This window comes from Esox lucius, chromosome 20 (genome assembly GCF_011004845.1).
Source record: "Esox lucius isolate fEsoLuc1 chromosome 20, fEsoLuc1.pri, whole genome shotgun sequence".
NCBI lineage: Eukaryota > Metazoa > Chordata > Actinopteri > Esociformes > Esocidae > Esox > Esox lucius.
In genome coordinates this window covers 2,534,381-2,556,582 of record NC_047588.1, presented here as the reverse complement: position 1 = coordinate 2,556,582, position 22,202 = coordinate 2,534,381, and the positions used below count along the sequence as shown (strand labels likewise).

General features: G+C 41.9%; 2 protein-coding genes across 7 annotated transcripts in view; one reads left to right on the top strand and one right to left on the bottom strand.

Annotated features, from left to right (window-relative positions):
- adcy3a (adenylate cyclase 3a) overlaps positions 1-13,197 on the bottom strand; it is a 51,062-nt gene extending 37,865 nt beyond the window's left edge. For 2 of the 3 annotated variants that reach the window (XM_034288790.1, XM_010864246.4), the window contains exon 1: positions 10,936-13,197. In XM_034288790.1, coding sequence (XP_034144681.1) covers positions 10,936-11,610 — 675 coding nt within the window. In that variant the 5' untranslated portion in view covers positions 11,611-13,197. The remainder of the gene's footprint in view (positions 1-10,935) is intronic. The other variant, XM_010864245.4, reaches the window with a different exon arrangement.
- Positions 13,198-15,033: 1,836 nt separating this feature from the next.
- preb (prolactin regulatory element binding) lies at positions 15,034-21,988 on the top strand. Of its 4 annotated transcripts, none has more exons than XM_010864242.5 (10): positions 15,034-15,218; positions 16,078-16,253; positions 16,674-16,857; positions 17,384-17,640; positions 17,718-17,798; positions 17,904-18,031; positions 19,443-19,616; positions 20,279-20,351; positions 21,565-21,724; positions 21,856-21,988. In XM_010864242.5, the coding sequence occupies exons 2-10, from the start codon at positions 16,119-16,121 to the stop codon at positions 21,948-21,950; spliced, it is 1,287 nt and encodes a 428-aa protein (XP_010862544.1). In that variant the 5' UTR covers positions 15,034-15,218; positions 16,078-16,118; the 3' UTR covers positions 21,951-21,988. The 4 variants fall into 4 exon arrangements, with proteins under 4 accessions (XP_010862544.1, XP_010862543.1, XP_010862542.1 ...); XM_010864241.5 differs by having other exon boundaries at positions 17,381-17,640; XM_010864240.5 differs by having other exon boundaries at positions 16,674-16,875.
- Positions 21,989-22,202: the final 214 nt, after the last annotated feature.

Sequence of the window (22,202 nt, the reverse complement as noted above, 5' to 3'; positions counted from 1 at the left end):
AATGCTATTTAGATTTATTGGTAGTGATGACACCATAGGACACAATAGTGATGACACCATAGGCTTGGTTGATCTCTGCACCAGACAGGATGCTCTTGCCAGCATGCGGGCAAAAAAAAGTTACACTATTTTGATGATTTTAAGCAAAATTCCCAGGCTTAACCTCCCATTGAAAATGTCCCTAAAAATGCTAAGTTATTTTCATTCAATCATTTTGTTATGACAAATTGAGGGCATATGAAAATCACCCCACAAGCCCGTCATGCAGAAAACATTTAACAAGACAGCCCATGGTACCCAAGGAAAACTGTCTTCTCCACAGACAAGCATTGATCTTGGGAAAGCAGGTTACCTACTCATTCTCTCCTCTCCTAACCCACCCAACCGCACACAAAGATCTAGGCTGAGCAGCAAGAAAGAAGCAATATAATGTTACAAAACGTGCTGCAGCAGATATAGGCTCTCGAAATCCCCAACTCCAACCATCCGTGACACTCAGTCAATCAATATCTTTCAGGGACATCATAAGCCCCATTTCCTTAACCAAGTCTATCCTGAGCACCAACTCATTTTGCTTAACAGGGAGTTGTGCTGATTTAGTTTTGACTCCTGTGTTTGTTTTGCATAACTGCCCCTATTATGTGGCATGTCCTTGAAAAGCACTACATAAAGTATTATTACAGAAAATATGAATTGTAATATTATTGCATATATCAAAGTCAACCTTCACAACAGTGACCAAAATGCCCCCACAGCCCTAGTGGAGTGAGTAGGAACATCAGTTTGATTATAGTTTGTAAGGCTCTTGGTGGATATTGTCAAGTATTTGACATTCTAATGGTTCTTGTTGTAGGCTGCAGATCTATTACAATGTCTCTATGCTAGCATTTCTCAAAATCAGGGGTTATGATAATTTTGTTCCTAACCAAAATGTCATCCATCTTCACCAGTCATGAGCATTAGCATACAAACTGTGATACATTATACAGATTAGTGACAAGAATACACTGGTTTCAAATTCCCTGGTTTGGTCTGACAAGAACCGATTAGGCCTATCTTTATATTATAGATATAAAACACAGTTTAGCAATGGATCCTCATCATAATTGCCATGTCTATGAAAAATAGCACTGCTTTCAATATTGAGCATCAAAAAAAAATCTAAACATTATGGACATCTACTATATGCAACAATAGCCATTCCAAAATGCAGACAAATTGATGGCTCTAGTAAAAACCAGCAAGTGTCAGGAAATAACTGATCAACTTCTCAGACTTTCAAAGTGTTGGTTTCTTCAGCTGTTTGACTGTACCAGTCTTTTAACCAGTTATTATATTTTGCAGTGAGGTACCTGCTAAAGGGTTAAATGGCAAATGGACACTGCTGCTCAAAATAGTCTTAGCCTTCAATTTCTGCTAGTCACCACAACATTTGATACCTCCTGCCTGTCTGCAGATTCATCAGTAATGCCTTTTTGTGGTAGAGAATGTAAAATAATCACAGGACACAATGTGTCATACATATATATTCAATTGAATGGAGAAGGGAATTCAGAACAGGAACAGCTAATGTATTTCACCTCCACTATCATTCTAACATTCCTTCAAATTTATAACATAACGCTCTTTTTACATCAGCAGATGTCACAAAGCACTTGCAGATCCCCAGCCTAAAACCCAAAGGAGAAGTTTTTAAGCACAATGAACTATTCCCAGGAAGGCAATAACCTAGGAAGAAAATGTATTTCTTCCTGTCTACCACTAACACTTTTACATCCCAAGTACCTCTCATCATCATCATCATCATCTTCCGCTTACCCGGGGCCGGGTCGCGGTGGCAGCAGTCTAAGCAGGGATGCCCAGACTTCCCTCTCCCCAGACACTTCCTCCAGCTCTTCCGGGGGGACACCGAGGCGTTCCCAGGCCAGCCGGGAGACAGTCCCTCCAGCGTGTCCTAGGTCTTCCCCAAGGGTCTCCTCCCGGTGGGACGGGACCGGAACACCTTCCCAGGAAGGCGTTCCTGAGGCATCCGAAACAGATGCCCAAGCCACCTCAGCTGACCCCTCTCGATGTGCAGCGGCTCTACTCTGAGCTCCTCCCGGGTGACCGAGCTTCTCACCCTATCTCTAAGGGATCGCCCAGCCACCCTGCGGAGAAAGCTCATTTCGGCCGCCTGTATCCGGGATCTTGTCCTTTCGGTCATGACCCAAAGCTCATGACCATAGGTGAGAGTAGGAACGTAGATTGACCGGTAAATCGAGAGCTTCGCCTTGCGGCTCAGCTCTTTCTTCACCACGACAGACCGATACATCGACTGCATTACTGCAGAAGCTGCACCGATCCGTCTGTCAATCTTCCGTTCCATCCTTCCCTCACTCGTGAACAAGACCCCTAGATACTTAATCTCATCCACCCCTGGTGCCTTGCCACCGAGGAGTTTCTTGACCACCTCTGTGACTTCAGCCCGGGTGATGGACGAGTCCACCGCTGAGCCCTCATCCTCTGCTTTCTCAATGGAAGACGTGACAGCGGGATTGAGGAGATCCTCGAAGTACTCCTTCCACCGCCCGACGACATCCTCAGTTGAGGTCAACAGCTGCCCATCTCTACTGTAAACAGCATTGGTAGGGCACTGTTTCCCTCTCCTGAGGCGCCGGATGGTTTGCCAGAATCTCTTCGAGGCCAGCCGATAGTCCTTCTCCATGGACTCACCGAACTCCTCCCAGGCCCGAGTTTTTGCCTCCACAACCACCCGGGCTGCAGCCCGCTTGGCCTGTCGGTACCTGTCAGCTGCCTCAGGAGTCCCACAAGCCAACCAGGCCTGATAGGACTCCCTTCTTCAGCTTGACAGCATCCCTTACTTCCGGTGTCCACCACCGGGTTCGGGGATTGCCGCCTCGACAGGCACCGGAGACCTTACGGCCACAGCTCCGAGCGGCCGCTTTGACAATGGCGGTGGAGAACATGGTCCACTCGGACTCAATATCTCCAGCCTCCCTTTGGGATCCAGTCGAAGCTCTGCCGGAGGTGGGAGTTAAAGATCTCTCTGACAGGAGACTCTGCCAGACGTTCCCAGCAGACCCTTACAGTACGCTTGGGCCTGCCGAGTCTGTTCAGCTTCCTCCCCCGCCATCGGATCCAACTCACCACCAGATGGTGATCAGTTGACAGCTTCGCCCCTCTCTTCACCCGAGTGTCCAAGACATATGGCCGCAGGTCAGATGAGACGACAACAAAGTCGATCATCGACCTGCGGCCTAGGGTGTCCTGGTGCCACGTGCACTGATGGACACCCTTATGCATGAACATGGTGTTCGTTATGGACAAACTATGACTAGCACAGAAGTCCAATAACTGAAGATCAGGGGGGCCGTTCCTCCCAATCACGCCCCTCCAGGTGTCACTGTCGTTGCCCACGTGGCCGTTGAAGTCCCCCAGTAGAACGATAAGAGTCCCCAGTCGGAGCACTTTCCAGCACCCCTCCCAGAGACTCCAAGAAGGTCGGGTACTCTGCACTGCCGTTTGGCCCGTAGGCACAAACAACAGTGAGAGACCTATCCCGACCCGTAGGCGCAGGGAAACAACCCTCTCGTTCACCGGGGTAAACTCCAACACATGGCGGCAGAGCTGGGGAGCTATAAGCAAACCCACACCAGCCCGCCGCCTCTCACCATGGGCAACTCCAGAGTGGTGAAGAGTCCATCCTCTCTCAAGGAGTGTGGTTCCAGAGCCCAAGCCATGCGTAGAGGTGATCCCGACTACCTCTAATCGGAACCTCTCAACCTCACGCACGATCTCAGGCTCCTTCCCCGCCAGCGAGGTGACATTCCACGTCCCTAGAGCCAGTTTCCGTGTCCAGAGATCGGGTTGTCTAGGCCCCTGCCTTCGACTGCCGCCCGATCCTCTTCGCACCGGCCCCTCTCTCCCACTCAAACCTGCCTGTGTTTCACTCATAAAAATGGTCAGAGGACTTAAAGGTGCATTATGGGATTTCTGGCCACTGGTTGTAGAAGTGTCTCTGTTGAGCTAAAACAGGTCCCCACAAATTGTGCTGATCTGGCCCATGTCATCAAAACCACAGCTTTTAAAGTTGGAATTTTGGACTGAGGCATGATAGTGATTCTACTTAAAGATTCTACTCTATTTTTCACAAAATTTACAGACTGCACCTGAATGGAAATGTGTTTAATTTGTTGATTTAAAATGGGTTGTAGAAGATTTATTTAAAAGTAAGAAACAAAGCAGCGATAAAGTGACTGCCTCACAGTTAGCTACGTCATTGCCAGAAGAGGGTTCAAAGGATAAACCTTTATTGAAATTAAGACAATCACTTTCTCTTGCCAGCTCAAGGAATCGATCTAGCAACCCTTCGGTTTATGTTCAAATGCTCCAGGAATTCTGACCAATTAGAATGCCATCAGTCCATGCTGGAGCAGAGGCATCAATGACACTGATACAAAGAGGAGCCCTCTTTCCATCTCTATTGTACCACTCCACCGGCAACGTCATCGGTCCTTGTACCACGTGGCTAACCGTTATAGAGCCTTAAACAGAATAATGGATAACAATTTTACGGTTCGTTATCCGTTTTCGAGTTTCGAGAAATCGACCGTTTTCGCTCTTCGCTGGTCAATTCGGATATCGGAAAACGAGAGCAGTTAACGTAGGCGGGGTTTCCGAATGGGTAGCGTTTATTTATTTAGTTTATTTGAGGGCAACAAGCTAGCTATCGTTAACGTTAGTATTGTGGAAATACTTAATAGGTGCCACAACATAGTTAGCGTTAACGTTAATGCAGTGAAAGGAAAGACTTGCTTGGGAGGAACTTTAAAGTGAGTCTAAACAGCTACTGTAACTAGTTACTCAGATAGGTTACGTCGCTAGTAAATTATTACAGTAGGCTACTAGTGCGGTTTGAAGCTATCCTTACATCACGTATTTATAACGTTACTGTTCGGCTTGCTACTATATAATGTAGCCAACTTCAGTGAAATGTTGTGTGTCTAACAAGGCAGTTATCGTGCGTATAGCTTCATTTTTAAAAGTGATTGTATTTGCCTGATCATCACTTCCATTTAGTGTGTCCACAGATGTGCATTAATCGGGTTGATGCACAGTTGAGCATGGGATGTATTACGTGTGTGGCCATAACTCGGGTAGTATTTTTTTGTGTGTGTTTCTAAGATGTAATAAATCATTAATAAGTTTGTTTGTGTGTATATGTGGGTCCTACTCTGCTGGCTTGTCTAGTCGACCTGCAGTTCTCCTCTGTCAGTTTGTCATTGAACAATACACACACACACACACAGATAATTTGTTTGTAATAAACATGTACACTAGTGTACAGCCCCGTTTCCATAAAATGGGGATGCTGTGTAAAATGTAAAGAAAAACATTGATGCAATGATGTGCATTTAAACCCTATATTCAGAAGGAAATAGTAGAACCACAACTTATGAAATGTTGAAACAGAGAAATGTTGTTTCTTGAAAAATATGCACACTTTGAATTTGATGCCAACAACACGTTTCAAATAAGTTGGGACAGGGGCAACATTTCCAAAAAGGTTGGGACACTGTGTAAAATGTAAAGAAAAACATAATGCAATGATGTGCAAATCATTTAAACCCTATAATCAATAAAAGAAAATAGTACAACATATAAAATGTTGATGGCAGCAACACATTTAAAAAGAAAAGCTGGGACAGGGGCAACAAAAAAATGGTGGAACATCTAATAACTAATTAGATGAATTGGCAACAGGTCAGCAACATGATTGGGTATAAAAAGAGAGGATGAGTCTTTCAGAAGTAAAGATGGGGAGGGGTTCACCACTCTGTGAAAGACTGCGCAGGCAAAAACTTTATTTAAGAATAACGTTTCTCAACGTAAAATTGCGAAGAGTTTGGGGATCTCATCATCTACGGTACATAATACCATTAAAAGATTCAGAGAATCCAGAGAAATCTCTGTAGACAAGGGACAAGGTCAAAAACTAATATTGCATGGCCATGATCTTCGGGCCCTCAGGCGGCACTGCATTAAAAACAGAAACAATTCTGTAGTGGAAATCACTGCATGGGCTCAGAAACACTTCTGAAAACCACTGTCTGTGAACACAGTACGTTGCTGTATCAACAAATACAAGTTAAAACTCTACCATGCAAAGAAGAAACCGTATGTAAACACGATCCAGAAACGCTGATGCCTTCTCTGGGCCCCATCTCATTCAAGATGGACTGAGGCGCAATGGAAAACTGTCCTGTGGTCTGACAAATCAAAATTTGAAATTATTTTGGGGAATCATGGATGCCGCGTCCTCCAGAAAAAACAGGGAAGGGACTATCCAGCCTTTTATCAGTGTGAAGTTCAAAAGCAAGCATCCGTTGTGGTATGGGGCTACATGGGTGAAGATATGGTGCCTTCTGTGAAGGCACTAATGCTGAAAAATATATAAAGGTTTTAGAGCAACATATGCTGCCATCCAGACTACATTGTTTTCAGGAAGGGCCTTGCTTATTTCAGCAAGACAATTCCAAACCACATTCTGCACGTATTACAACAGCATGGCTCTGTAGTACACGAGTCTGGGTGCTAAACTGGCCTGCATACAGTCCAGACCTGTCTCCCATTGAAAACATTTGAAAAATACAAAAGAATACAGCACATCTGCGCTTTGTCTTGGCCAGGTCGCCATTGCAAATGAGAATCGGTTATCAACTGCCATACCTGGTTAAATAAAAATAAATAAAGCATTACTATTCCTTTTCTTGTTTTCATGAAAACATGTATAAATGCATTTATCTCACAGTTGTCACCCTGTTCCTATAGAGTTATCATCCTATAGGTTTATTTACTCCAATCCTGTTTATGTAAACTAATTCAGCTAATTAACCAATGTTAGAATCAGTGTTTTAAATAAAAAAACAAGGTTTTGAGACCTCAGAGGAGCCCACTGATTTAACTACTCAATTACATGATTTGTAAATAAGCATCAATTAACAAATCCTTTAATTCACAATTTAGTGGATAATGTTCATGGTCAGTATGTTAGTATTCATTTTGCAAGGCAGACAAGACCACATTGGCCTTCCAAAAATCGAATTTACACCCTAAACAAATTAGACTTATTTTAGAGCATTTATTGGAAGGTAGAGGAATATCAATTCAGTCAAGTAACATTTCATCCATGTACATGTACTTACATACACAATGGCCATCAAGAGGCAGTGTCAACTCTGATAATAATGGCAGGTTTGAATGCTGGTTCTTCTTGATTTTAACATGCAATGACCTGCTCTTTCCAACCCAAATCAGATAACAAAATGACACATCTAGATAAGCTTGTCTTCGCTGGTTCTCTGTGTTTTATGTTGTTATTGTATGTGTATGTTTTATTTGCTGCTTTTTAGGGTAAAAAAAAAAGTTTAGTCTCAGTGAGAGTAACCTGGTTAAATATAAGAAATTAAGTAGCTAATCATATCACAAGACAAAAAGTCACAGATCAATAACGCATGTTTAATGTGTCGGGAAAAAGACTGGGTTTTAACCATTGTACACTAGTGTACATGATTTATTACAAACAAACATTACTTTATGAGTTATCACATATACACACAAACACACTTGTACCTGATTTATTACATCTTAGATACACACACAAACACTGCCCGAGTTATGGCACCACACGTAATACATCCCATGCTTAACTGTGCTCCATCCACCCAGATTAATGCAAATCCGTGGACCGAACAAAAATTGCCTGCACACTAAATGGAAGTGATGATCAGGCAAATACAATCACCTTTAAACATTAAACTATACGCACGATAAATGCCTTGTTAGATACACAACATTTCACTGAAAGTGGGTACATTATATAGTAGCAAATAGCTTAATGTTATGATATTGACATGCATACATAGCTCACAGATTTTAGAAAGTTTATTATTTTATGGATCAATGGGGGACTTGGCAGCTCGTTTTTGTTGAGTTCGTTCACTACACTATTATGGCGATAGATTGTGATGGGACGCATGAAGCCGAGGCTTTGAGGACTGCTTCGAAATTTCAACCCAGTTTGCTCCAAGCGAAAGGGCGGAGGCTTGCTTCATAGAAAAAAATACCACATGATGGTGGACGTCACAGATTTCGGAACGTGCTTGTTTTAAAATACTAGGCGCTTTTCAACTAGTAGTGTTCCAAGCCTTTTCGGCGAGCATGGTTGTTGTAGGTGGACGGACCTGAACTCACCCGCTTCCCGAAAAGGTAGAAACATTTACCTCGCGTTAAGCAATATTGGGGAGATAGCGGGCGTTGCGTTAAATAGTATGATTAACCTTCAATTCACAAGGATTGTTGTAATTGATCAAAAACCAGCCGTGATTAATTTACAATATTGAAAGTTGAGTAGGCTGTGCCCCATATTTAAAGGAATAAAATTACAGAAATCACACAGTATCGTTAAACACATTTTCTTATCAACTTTGCAAACTACTGACAAAGTTTCTTAGCTGTATAGCCAAATCACTATTCATTTTGCCTTTAAATCATTCCACAGCATTACACGGATGCAAATAGGCTATAATGCACTTGATATTGCATTATTTAATGGGAGAACGAATGAAATGACTAATTAACAATGTTAAAAACTTTATTTTCTATGGTCTTTAATTTCTCGCATATCAGGAAGACAAAGTTGTTAGCGAACGGCTACTAGTGTCAGCGTCTTTTCAATGAGACATCTCTTATGGCTGTGTTCACTTGAAAGAAGGATAATATATTAAACTTCAATAATATTGTCAGATTGGAAAAACTAGCATGAAATATTAAATGTGCATGTAGATTTTTTATTTTTTTTAAGTAATTCTAATCCAAGTGAAAGGGTCGAGGCTTGCGTCGGTGTAATACCACGTGATTGATGACGTCAGAAACCTCGTTTGATCATGTAGTCAGTGTTGCCCACTTGGCGACTTTTCAGACTCCCTTAGCGACTTTTTTTTTCAAAAAAGCGACTAGCGACAAATTTAGCGACTTTTTGTGGTGTTATTGGAGACTTGTTCTTACTCTTCTCAACGAGTAGCGGGTGCCGACGTGGGCCCCTCCCCCATATGAAAGCACTCACAGGCGGCCCAGTCCTAGCACAGCAGTTCCTCGAGCTGCAGTCAGAGCAACAGATGTTAACTCCTCCGCGTCCAGACTGAGAATGTGTCTCTTTTGGGTAACTTTTGCCGGTCCCAAGCCCGGATAAAGGAGGAGGGTTGGTTTAAAAAAATTTAAAAAAGATTAGACAGAAGAAAGTTAATTTGTAGTTCTAAACATATTTAGGGTGTTTTTACTCACTTTTTGTCTCTCCTACGACGTTATTCCTCTCCTACAGGCAGCGTCCATCACGTGCAGTTGGTGCAGTTCTATTAATCCATGACCATGATGATATCTCCCCTTGTGTGTCTCTCTAAATGTTTATTTTTTTTCTAGCCTTTTGATTTTGACTTAAATAGCGCCCCCTTTTTTGATTTGTTCTTTGTTTTTTTGCTCAGGTGATAATTTTTGTACATGGACAACATTTTTAAATACGCATGTATTTTCCCCAACGAGAGTTTTGTGTGTTAAAAAATAAAAAAATCCATTCATAATGCTGATGGAAAATTATGCAAATTAGGCGATGATGTCATTTAGCGACTTTTAGTTGGCAACACTGCACGTGGGTTCTCCAAAGATGGTTGTTCTGTGTGGTTTGGTGCCTGAGACTTTTGAACAGCAACCTCTACAGGTCACCTTATATAGTAATTTATTTAAAAAACGTATTTGTTTTGCAAGTCCAGCTATGGCGCAGTTGGTAGGTTTGCTGACTAACAATTTCTTACTTCTTATGGTGCAAGATCGAATCCATGTCACGTTTAACTTTTTGAGTGCAAACGATACTGTTTATTTTGTGTATCTTATTTATCTCTTACCTTATTAATACAAAACATTTGAACGGATGCAGAGTTGAAAAATGCTAGCTGGAAAAGCAAGAACACGAGATATGAACCAGGCATTACAATTTCATTTCGGAAGCGCATGCCTAACCATAGCGCTACGAAGTCATGTTGGATAATGTGGAAAAGACGTCTATTTGATCATTCAACTTTGGATAATTATTCTTGACCAACAGATGACATCACTGTGCAGTTAGTTTCAAAGCCTCAAGAAATCGAACCGATTTCCGAACCATTTTGATGAAAGCCTCAAACGTTTCAGAAAGCCACAGTTGCCCATAACTAGTGGTAGCGCCAGCCGAAGAAGCTCAGAAATTGAACTTTAACCCCCAAAAAATATCTGGATTGTGCTACACCACTAAAAGTGTGAAGGAAATTTGGTCTGATATGCAAAGAAAGTTTAATATCCCTCTAAAAGGGTCACAAGATCAGCTCTTTGAAATTGCCAAGCTCCTCCAAAAACACATTTTCAAAAAGAGACCTCAGCTGGTCTCAGTCATTAACACCAAAGTCAAAATGAGGTTCAGGTTTGCATTAGGTAGTTCGGGGAGGTATATACACTGCACTTTCCCTCTGTTTACATAGAGTAATTGGTAGTAACTCGTCTGAAGTAAGTCCAGTGGTTCCCAACCTTTTTGGTAACTATCACCCACTGAATTTTGTCACTAAGGTAACTCCTGAGTACTGTGCAATTTACCAGTAAGCCTATGATCTCAAGAGGCTTCTCAAGTACCCCCAGTGGAGATGCCAAGTACCCCTGTTTGGGAACCACTGTCCTTAACCAATTATTTAAGATGGGATTTTCAACTGGAAAGAAATTTCAGATGGATGATCATGCTCCTTTAAACCCCTCCTCCAAGTATTCTCAGCCCCATCCTCACACTCACCTTTCTTCCACTCCACCAGCAACTAAACCCCCATCAAAGTGTGCCCTGAAACCCATCCCCACTCTCACCTGTCTCCCAAGGGCAGCCCCCTGGATGTCCTCCTGCTGCTGTTGAGCTATGGTGACCCCAAGCACCAGGGTGTGGACCCCGCATGACACTGCTGTGATCAACACGATTGGAGTTAGCCGCAGGGGCAGTGTCAGGAAGAAGGAGAAACTGAAGAAGGCCTGCCAGCCCACCGTGTCGCTGGCCTGGTGGAAGCGGGCATAGCTCAGGCCCAGGTAGCAAAAGATCTGGGCCGCTATGAGCACCCACAGGGCGTAGGGCACCACGCGCCGTGAGATGCGGTCCGGTAGCAGACCGTAGCGGCACAACACATAGAGTAGGATGTCTGATGCTAGGCCCACGGAAGCCACTACCACAGAGGCCAACTTGTCCCCGGTGTACACCACAGCACACATGACGATGATGTAGCAGTCAAACAGGGCAGCAAACACAACCAGGACCAGCAGGGTTTCGTGCCGCTGTCGCCGGAAATATGTCTGATAAAGGTTTTCCAGTGACTCAGGTGCAAAGGTGAGGCGCATGAAGCGTGGGAGACAGAGGCAGCATCCTTGGCTTCGAACCGTCACCTCGTGTGTGCGACCCACAGCTTGGCCCGGGTCCGACGGTAGGGTCACCGAGCAGTCTGCAGAATACTCTGCCGAATACTCCGGCTCTGAGAAGGCCCGGTTGCGAGGCATGGTAAATTCGGACAAGGTTTTGTATCTTTCTCGTTGTTGAAAAAAGTGGAAATCTGTTTGGATTACTTCAGGTGGTTTACAATTACTCAAGGTACTGTTACAACATTCAAATGTGGTCCTACATTTTGCTCTCTCATCCCTTTTATTTGTGTATACATGTAAAAGTTTATCATATCCTTAACCCTGAGGTGTCAAAAATATCCTTGAAAATCACAAGTAGTGGCTTGATTGTCAGGCCCTGCACATTTGCTTACATGTTTGTCAGTCCAGCACCTTAGACAGTGTGCCAGTTGACTTAGGCTTTGCTCACTAATTTAATGATTTAAATGGTCAATTGGACCAAGTGAGCCAATGGAAACCTCTCAACTACTATGGGGCTAAAAGTAGCTTTGTTCCTATTCTAACACAAAGGTTTGTTTACATATTCCCCCTTCTCTCCATATTACTAGTATTGGCTTTGCCAGCATCACCCACATGTGGTTTCCATGTTGGAAAGTCATACAAGTCAAGAATACGTACGAGATGCCTTTAGATCAAGAATTGTGGCCGCTTCACATAACACCTGACTAGCAATCCACGTTATAGTTAAGACTAAAAGGGGCCTAGATATTCAGTTAGGCCCCTGTGATTTTTAAGCAAGTGATTGGGAACTGTAGACAACCTTGTGTGGAACCCTGCCGAGTAGGCTTACAATTGTTTCTTTGCATTTGGCAGACTGATATTATTAAAAGCAATGTATCAGTCGTTCTCTACCAATATTCCTCTTGAGAATACTGCGCTTCCGTCCTCATCCCCGGAACACTATGCGGGAGTTCTGATTTTACGGCTTGCACAGGAAATAGGCTACATGTTGCGCTCTATGAAAAAGAGCAGAAACATAGAACTTGTCAAATGAATTAAAAAATGACACCAAATAATGACTATCAATTTAAAATAATAAAATTTGTTCTATACTATCGACCAACCCTACAGTATACCGAAATCATAATTCCACGTTGCTCGCTCTCCTTCACAACATAAATGGATGAGTTTGTTGCCTTATTTTTGGTGTTAAATTGTTCGGCCACATTTATATTTTGTAGAGGCGCTATCTTTAGATGACGGCTATTGCTAAAGCCATTAAAATGGTCGAATGCTTTAAAATAATAAGCTTCATTATTTACCCATTCGGTATCCATTTAACATGTGGTAATAGCCAAACATGAAAGTGATCTTTCAATTAAGGTGTTCTTTATCCAGTGACTCGACGTTTGGCGTCTCCTGTCTATCCTTTAAGAAGCAGCCTTGTGAAGCGAGATTTTGTACCAGATGCTGTGAAAACCATCCGCATATTGTTGCATCCGTTTACTGAGCCATGACAACCCCCCTTTCGATCTCCTCGGTGGTTTTTCTTGTAAGGTTTATATGTTACTTGTATTCGCATGAACAGTTCCGTTTTATGGTCTTGTTTGATACGAATAACCTGGCATATCCGGCCTCGAAAGGTAATACAACGGATTCTTGTATATTTCTCTATGGCTCGCCTTCTAAAGAAAACACGGAACAGCTCTGATTTTTTCCCCCTCGATCTTCACTTTCTACTCCCGATAAGCCCGCCCCTTGTACCCCCTCCCTTCCCTCCATAAATAGGAACAGATCATTAAAAATAGGTGACCAGGTCGTTATAGCGCGTTATAGATCTGGACATCTTGTGCATGTAAAGAGCCCATGGTTGTACTATGACTAGATTAACTAAAAAATGACACTGGATTTTATTTTATTGATTATTTTGCCACTTTGTTCACATTGGTTTTCAGTTTCCGTGGGCATACCACTGCGATGTCTGAGTGCACTAATATTTTGTCAATACATTGTGTAAGCCCGTAAGGCTTGTCCTTGGATCCAACCAACACCCAAATACGCATTTAGTAACATCTCCGACAGCTGTTTTGATACTGGCTTTAACAATCCAAAACAAGAGTATCAGCCCATTCACTCTAAAACATTTGTTTTGTGGCTCACACACAAGGCCCATTCGTTACTGTGTATGTGTGTGTTTGTGTTCTCTAGGGCTGTTATTTCACCACATTGCCATGTTTATTATTCATTTTGGATGATGTGATGTGTTAGGGTTGTTTAGCCTGGTAAAAATTTTTGTGTCCCAGATGCTGAGAAGAAGCCTTCCGCGACTGGCTGCTTTCATTGACACCGCCATGAGGCCTGTATTGATTATTCCACTGTATTGAACTTGTGATCAATACCCAGACTGTTGACCTTTTCACGGGAAACAAACTGATCGACATCATCCTCCCGCCTCTCAGGCCTAAATTGACGAATCGTACTTCCCATCCTGCATCCACCCATAGCTTGGGGGACTGTGATACACAATATCACAGGGATGTCTGTCCTCTGCCTTGTGACTACACTCCACATTATCACATTGTCTGCCTTGATTTTCTGTTTCCCTCTAAAAAAAGATTTTTTTGGGGGGGGATTTTGAGTTAAAGGCCAGGTATAGGAACAGCTGTTCTACATGTGGAGACTGGGCATGTCTGTAGTGGTGTGCAGCCTATTGACAATAGTGGAAGTTTGTAGGAAACTATTTAAAATGTATTCATTAATTGCTGGATTCCCAGACTGATGTTGCCAAGGAGAAATGGATTACCCCAGAGAACAGTCAGTTAACACCATAATTATAAATGGGTCCTCTTCACCTCGAGCAAAGGCTAAGGAATGACAGATGATGATGATGTTGGCAATTTAGACGGATTATGGGATATAATGGATTTAGGGTACTTCCTTTAACATGTGACAGATGATTACATAATGTGATGCAGTTATTAAAATGCTAACTATTGATTGCTTGATGAAGGGCTTGATAAACATTTGGTTTCCAATGTATCTCTCTCTAAGTACAAATGGGCAAGAAGTACCAAACTAAGCCTCTTTATAAGGTAACTTGCTCTCATCATGGGGGTTTTGTCTGAATTCATAAAGAAATACATTGTCTGATAAATATATAAAAAAATAAATTAGCATCACTTTGAATGCATGACTGTTTGAAAGAGAACATGTGATTACACATTAAATGTTTTGATGACACTGGTGGGCAGAATCAGAATAGAATTTAATCACATTTTTGCATATTTGCTCCCCTGGCGCTGGTCGGAGACGACAAAGAAGATACAGTGTATTAGCTTAAGTGACATTTTATTTTCAACTTATTCCTTGGCCAATAGGCTTATGCACGAAATGTTCTCTTTATAATCTACACGGGTATAGAATGTAATACATCTATGTAAACATTTGTAATCAAAACATTTTCTCTTGTTTAAATGCGTATTATGTTTACAAAAACAATAACAGTTCATCCAAGAAATAAGTTTAAACAGCCATACGAATTTATGTATAGGTGTCTTTTTCTACGTTTTCATTACGACGTTATCACGCACAGTGCACGTTGCTGACGTGTAGGTAGGGAAGTAGAATGCTGGCTAGCCAGCTAGCCTAGCTAAAACGTTATTTTTATAATGTCCAGCCTGTGACATCTCATTATGGGAATTCCATTAAAACTACCAAACTAACGGAAATAATTGGCTTCAGAAGAGAAATCGGAAAATTGTACACAGGTAATATTTGCTACATCTATGTTAACCAGCCCTCAGAAACATTAGCTTACTAACACCATCATTCATGCCCACGTAATGTTAATGGATAGCCGGCATATTACGGGCTTGTTAGCATTTAGCAGTACATTATAACGTTAGCTCAACTGTTTTGTTCGTATTTACCTACATGTAATGTGCATTGACATTGCAACAATTTCTAGCTAGTTGCTAATTAACATGACTTTCGTTAAAGCGATGGGATGTTTTGCAAACCAACGTTAGTTACAATTAATGTCAGCAAAACCTTTCCCCAGTTAGCTAAGAACAGGCTAGCTGAGGGATGTGTTGCAAGCGTCTACTGGCGCTACGGACTGTATAGTACCTTTCCCCTGGATCAGGACTCGAGCTTATTTTTTGCAGTATGTACTAGTTACGCATTGTAACAATGCACGTATACATTTTGACTTTCTTGCCAAAGTATGGTATTATAAATCGCTATCAATGTAATTATCACCTCTACAATACAGCCAGAGACTATCTTCTCATTTTCTTACTTTAAGACTAGCTACCTGGTAATTTCAAATAAATGGATGAATAAAGTTGTTTTTATTTTGATCTCCTATCTACGCTATGCTATGCTACGCATCATTCTAGTCAATGTCACTCCTGTCTTCATCATCAAGACATTAGGTTTTGGGTAAAGCCTCTTGGCAGTGGGGCTAGAGGAAAGAAATACATATCATCTAGCCAATATTGTGTGGTGTTTTTGTGTTATCATTCCTGAAATTGTTTCATTCTATATTGAAAAAGTGACCATTATTAATCTAGCTACTATTGTGTATTTTTTTGTGCATGCTGATTGATTACCTTGTGTCTATAGAGTGGAATTGCGGTTCAAGTGGATTGACTCTGTAAAGAGCCATGGGCAAACGGAGAATGCCAGACCTGTACAGGGCCCCTTTCCCCCTCTACACAATTAAAGTGGACCCCAAAACAGGATGGGTGATTACTGCAGGAGGTGGAGGTGCTTCCAAAACTGGCATTAAGAATGCAGTGGTAAGCTTCTTAGTGTAAGCTGATCATGTATTGTTCAGAATTAAGTTTACTGTTAGATTGTGGTTTGATGTGGTGAGCATTGTCTCATAAGTACCAGGATGTTTTGGTCATGATTGACCTGTACTGCCCTCTGCCTGCTGGATATTTATAGCAGGGGACTGTGACCCGGGTGGGAGGGGTCAGCAATGATCTTTCCTGTGGGAGGCAGGTGGCTGGCTATTACTCCTTATTATTACTCTGTTAATGTTGCTACTTTATATGAGCACAATCTCTGAGTGTTTTATATTTTCTTTGCCTACACACCCTTTATATTGCATGTATTCTGGTCACTGGAAAATGTGTACACATTATAAAGTGATTCCTGACTGCTGGTATTCTGTCATTTTTATTTGCAAAATTTGAACTTTGGTATTTTTCTAGCACTTCCTGGGATTGGAGTTGGTAGGTGGGCAGCACAGTGCCACCCTGTTGCACTCTCATGACACTGACACGCATGCCACCATGAACATGGCAATAGGCGGGGACGTAATTGCAGCAGGTCAGGACGGCAGATGCAGCCTCATGCGCTTCAGACAGCACCAAACTAGAGGCAAAGCCAAAGTCGGTAAGGAAAGAATGGAATGTAAGTCGCTCTACATATAAATATCTGCCTATTTAAACGTGAATAAGTGAAAATAAATACTTCTGTTTTGGATAAATCATAATTTTGCAGTCGTTAGGTTATTTCTATTTACGGCAAATAAAGTGGACATTTTGTCATAAAGACGGTGTGTGGTGCTCATTGTTCTGATTCTGTTCCAGCTATCTCACAGGTACAGATGCAGAAGTTAATTGAGCATTCTATCCAATTACACAAATATTTAAGTTCTGGGTTAATTAAGATTACCGGCTGTAAAACCTTTTTTATTTCTATCTTGCGATTTTTCTCAATCCTTGTATTCGGGGAAACAAAAGCGTACTTCGTTTTTTTTACTCCATGACAACACACTTTATTCAACTAATCAATTTACCATGCCTTGGATTAATTTAGTCACACCTTCTAGTATAAGAGCTAAAAGAAAAATAAGAGTCTGGGATTGGGCAGCATTATCCTACTCTACCTCATCACTATGCCCCTTGTTTCCTAGCAGGGGTTGATAATGAGCAGGGCACCGCCAGGAGACGAGCCAGGAAAGGGGGTAAAGGTGGTGACGGGGCTGCCGAAGCTGCGGCTGGGAGCGATGTGTCAGACATGAAGGATGACACCACGCAGATCTCAGTGTACACGATCGGGGAGGTGCAGTCAGACCTAAACCCCCAGGACCCGCTCCAGAAGTGTGTGCGTTTCAGTCCTGACCTCAGCCTCCTTCTGGCAGGAGGGACAGACGGACACATCAGAGTGTGGGAGGTGAGTTTCGCGTATTTCAAAATGGCCACCATTGTTACTTTCCAGAATTTGAGTGACTTCAATTGCTCTCTCCCCAGTACCCCTCCTTGAAAGAGAAGTTGGATTTCAAAGCCCATGAGGGGGAAATTGAGGACTTGGACATCAGTCCTAATAACAAGGTACTCTCTGCATTTAAATCATGGTAATAAAAAGGTTATGAACATAACACTTACGTTTACCTAGGAGCTAATACATTTAGCAATGTACTGTATGTTTCTCTGTAGCACCTTGTGACTGTGGGCCGGGACTTTGCCTGCAGTGTTTGGAGTGGCAACCAGCTGGCCATGAGCCTCTGTTGGCATGAGAAGATGCCTCGCATCACAGAAAAAACATACCGCTACATGTCTTGCAGGCAAGTGCCCCACATTCATCTAAAACAAGTAAACATTCTTCTTCACTTTCTTCCTCGATTTTGTCATATCCAATTGTCTACCAGGGTTGTGCTTGCTTCATCATAATCATATCCTTTTTATTTCTCTTCATACTCATAATCGGATTTTGTCATTATCGGGAAGCTGAGAGGTGGGCTTCATACTGTATGCCTGTAACTGAAGTGCTCATTACTGCGTCATCACGCAGAGAGCATCTCAGGGCTCACCTCAGGCTGCATAGCAGTTCCTTCAGACATTGCATCCCATAATCTTTAGATATGTAAACCTTTCTCTATAAACATTAATGCCACAACATTTGTACTATCAGACTTAACTATCTACATTTGTCATTGTATTTAATACTGATGTATGTCTCGGGTTAACATACATGGGCAAGAATAAATAAGACTGTCAAGTAAGCTTACAATGAGAAAGATCACTAACGGAATATTACTGGACAAAGTAGGCTAATAAATACAATGCAGCACTGACAAACAAAAGCAACAGTATGGACAGGAAATACAATTAAATGGATCGCTAGAAAAGCATTAACTACCCAACTAGGGATAGGCCCGGCTGCAGGCACAGATTCTATCTGGAGGGGCAATGCCTACATTTGCCCCTCCGTGGCACTGGGCCTGACTAGGGACCCTGGATTTGCATGTTTTTTTTGGGAGAGAGAAGGAAAGTGTTGCCTTTAGACAAGCAGACTTGAGCCCTGTGGGTGTCTCAAGGGAGAAAAAGAGGGAGGAAAAGGCCCTTATTCAAATCCAATCATTGTGGGAAACTCAGCCTCGCCATTTCTTACCAGAAAGCTGTATAAGCCAATGTATTTTCTAGTGTGACAGATTTTATCAGATACAATTAAAAGAATAAGTAAATGGTTGTGTAGTTTTCAGAAAATTCTCACTACCTATTACAAAACCTATTTGGGTCCCTGGTGTCTACAACTGTGTCTCATTATAACGGCTTGCAGCAGATTCTGGAGAGTTGGATATCATCGCAAGCCTCCAAGTAGTCTATGTAAGCTGTTCTATTTTTTCACACTGCAGTTCCAACCAGGAAGTCAGGTGCCTCATTAAGTCCCTAGAATACGACTAGGAGGTCCCTGCTGACAATTTCCTCCCCCTTCCTGGTGATGCTGGCCAATTTGCTTTACTTGTGGTCCAAGCCTACACTCTGCTGGTCAGCTTGATGTTACTAAAGAGAGCGTTAGCCCGTTTAAGTAGTACTAAATAGTATCAGTTGAATTGAAGGAACAAATGTAAAAACATCTTCACAGACATAGTACTCCCACTTGGCAGCTATCTTAAGTTATCTGAACTGCAGATAATGTAGTAAAACTGTGATGACAGACACGTGATCACAATGACAGACCCAGATCCCATTTAGGTTTGGAAAAGTTGAAGACCAGAAAGACGCACTAAGACTATACACCGTCCAAATCCCCCACAAACGAGACCGAAAACCTCCACAATGCTACCTCTCCAAATGGGATGGCAAGAACTTCCTTCCCATGCTAACCAACCCCTGTGGCACTGAGGTCATCTCTGCCCTGACTGTCAGGTGAGGAAACTTAAGTCAATTTTATCTTTCCTCTAGTACTTGCATGCTGTCTAATTTTTGAGAAGTCAAGAAATATCTTAACTGGTGCATGGCAAGGCCGAGAAAGAGCCTTATTTGTTTATATCAGAAATACCTGTTTATTGCAGGTTTTTCTGATGTTACTTTTTTTTTTTAATTATATATATTTTTAGGTCTTTTCATGTGTTATTGGAGAGTAAAGTGGGAAAAAATTGGGGAGAGAGTTCTTGCTTAAGGACTAGTAGGTCAGGAACCCATGTTTCAGCAGAAGCGGCTTTGGTGGCTGGACCAACCTAGGATAACTCAAATGTGATGCTATTGTATAAGAAATCTAGTAGTTGTCCCTTATTATAAACCGGGTGGTTTGAGTAATGAATGTGGATTGACTGAAAGCTGTAGTTTCATATACAGTGGTTATGATATGACATCAGTATTTACGTTTTACTTTTTTTTATAATTGTATTGGTAACCAGTTTTTAATTCCAATAAGGCATGTCCAGGGCATCTCTGGGTCATTGCTATGTGTTGTGCTTAAGAACAACTCATAGCCCTTGCATATTGGCCAATTACCAGACCCCCTTAATGCTTAATTGTATGCAAACATACAAGTCAATGGCGCTTGCTGTTCTGTGTGTGTTCCACAGTGACTCTGGAACCTTTCTTGGCCTTGGAACAGTGACTGGATCAGTAGCAATCTACATCGCCTTTTCCCTACAGGTAGACATGCACACACTCATTTTAGGTTTTGCAATCTTTATGGATTTTCCCATTGAAAATACTAACCATAAAGCCAAAAGAATTGCAACTCAAATACAGAAATAGTCATGATGATTGATTTTGACTTTACATCGCTGGAAATACAGGAGATATTTTCAATTTATACTCACGTTTGTTTACATTTTAGTGGGTAATTTGCATTTGTACACACACGTCTACCTCAAGGACCTACCCTACTACATTACTCCTTCATTTGCCTCGTTTGCACATCTAGAATGCCATTTAGAAATGGCCATTTGTACAACTATTATCCCACTTGTAACATTCACTATACCTAAAACTTGTGAACTTTCTGCCCTCTATTTGCCTTAATTGCACATTTAGTATTGCCATTTGTATTGCATTTGCCATTACACATCTACACATTCCGCCTGTAATGTACATACAAGTATTTACAAGTATTAAGTATACTTTTTCTGCCTTCTATTTGCACTTCTGGTTTGATGCTAACTGCATTTCGTTGTGCTGTACTTGTACAATAAAGTAGAATCTAAACTAATTTCTCGGCTAAACATTGTGAAGTTTAAAACTAGCATAATGTGCTAAGTTTGCTAGCGTGTTAACAAAGCCAAAAAAACCCAGTCATAGCTACTTCATATCAAATGAAAGGGATTTGGTTAACCAGTGCAGCACATACAAATATAAATAAATATCCAAAGCTAGTTAGCTAACTACTGTTTATTATTTTATTACTGTTTTCCTGAAGCCTGCTTTCTGTTCTTGCTGCAACACCTGAGTCCTGTGTCAGTAAACTGCTGATTGAAAGCATAGCAGATATGTTGATCTACATGGATTTTAAATAACACTTGCTCTATATTTAGGGGAAGCAGTTCTACAATGTTATGGTCTAAGAGAATGTGCAAATTTAACTTAATCAAGCTGTTTATTTCAGACAATGTAGAGTAAGCTAGACAGTTTGTCTTGCAAGTTGATAGTTTTGTAAGTAACATCATTAGTTTCAGATGGCTAGCTTGGGGTTGAGAGATTGTCTTCTTACGAATTGCCTTCTTGCTATGTATGTCTGCACTGGCGAAAGATCCCCACAAGATAGTTTTCCTTGTTTTAATATTCTTGTAAGGATTTTTGATCAACCACACACCAGCCTTACGTAATGTAATATCTAAATCCTTGTCTGTGCTTATTGTTTCTGCAGAAGTTGTACTACGTGCAGGAGTCCCATGGCATTGTGGTGACTGATCTGGCCTTCCTGCCCAACACTTTCAAAGGCCAGCACATGAAAGGGAATTACGAGGCGGCCATGTTGAGTGTAGCCGTGGACAGTCGCTGTCAGATGCACACCATACGCAACCGAAGTAAGGGGTTTAGTCTTCAACATAGGACCAATCTGATTTGGTAGCACTGACATAGCATTATGAGTAGCATTGTCTTCTTCCTCACCTTGTCCATCGTTCTGTTTGTCCCATCTTTATCTCCACGGTCTTAGGGTCCTTTCCCATCTGGCTGGTGCTGTGCTTCTGCGTCCTCATGTTGGTTGGAGCCGTCCTTCTCCTGCAGCACCTCTTCCCCGGATTCATGTAGATATTGACAGGGGGTGTCAAGGGGAGGCAGAAGGATTCCATACAACCACTAACTACTCCTTTCACAACATCTTCTGAAGAACCTCCAACTCTCTTCATACAACCTGAACTCTGGACCTCAGCACCTATCAAGATCCATTTTAACACGCTTGCCCAACCCTGGACCATTTTATAATCTCCCTCCAACAATCTCTTATGTCCCCATCCTTCTCTGGCCCTGGCTCAGGACAGCTTTTTTTCTTCATGATTTCTA

Bases quoted from the DNA above. Each gene is read 5' to 3' on its own strand.
- preb (XM_010864239.4), top strand. From the start codon at position 16,119: ATGGGCAAACGGAGAATGCCAGACCTGTACAGGGCCCCTTTCCCCCTC. The intron at 17,641-17,717 runs GTGAGTTTCGCG...CTCTCTCCCCAG, and splicing joins GACACATCAGAGTGTGGGAG to TACCCCTCCTTGAAAGAGAA. The intron at 19,617-20,278 runs GTGAGGAAACTT...TGTGTTCCACAG, and splicing joins ATCTCTGCCCTGACTGTCAG to TGACTCTGGAACCTTTCTTG.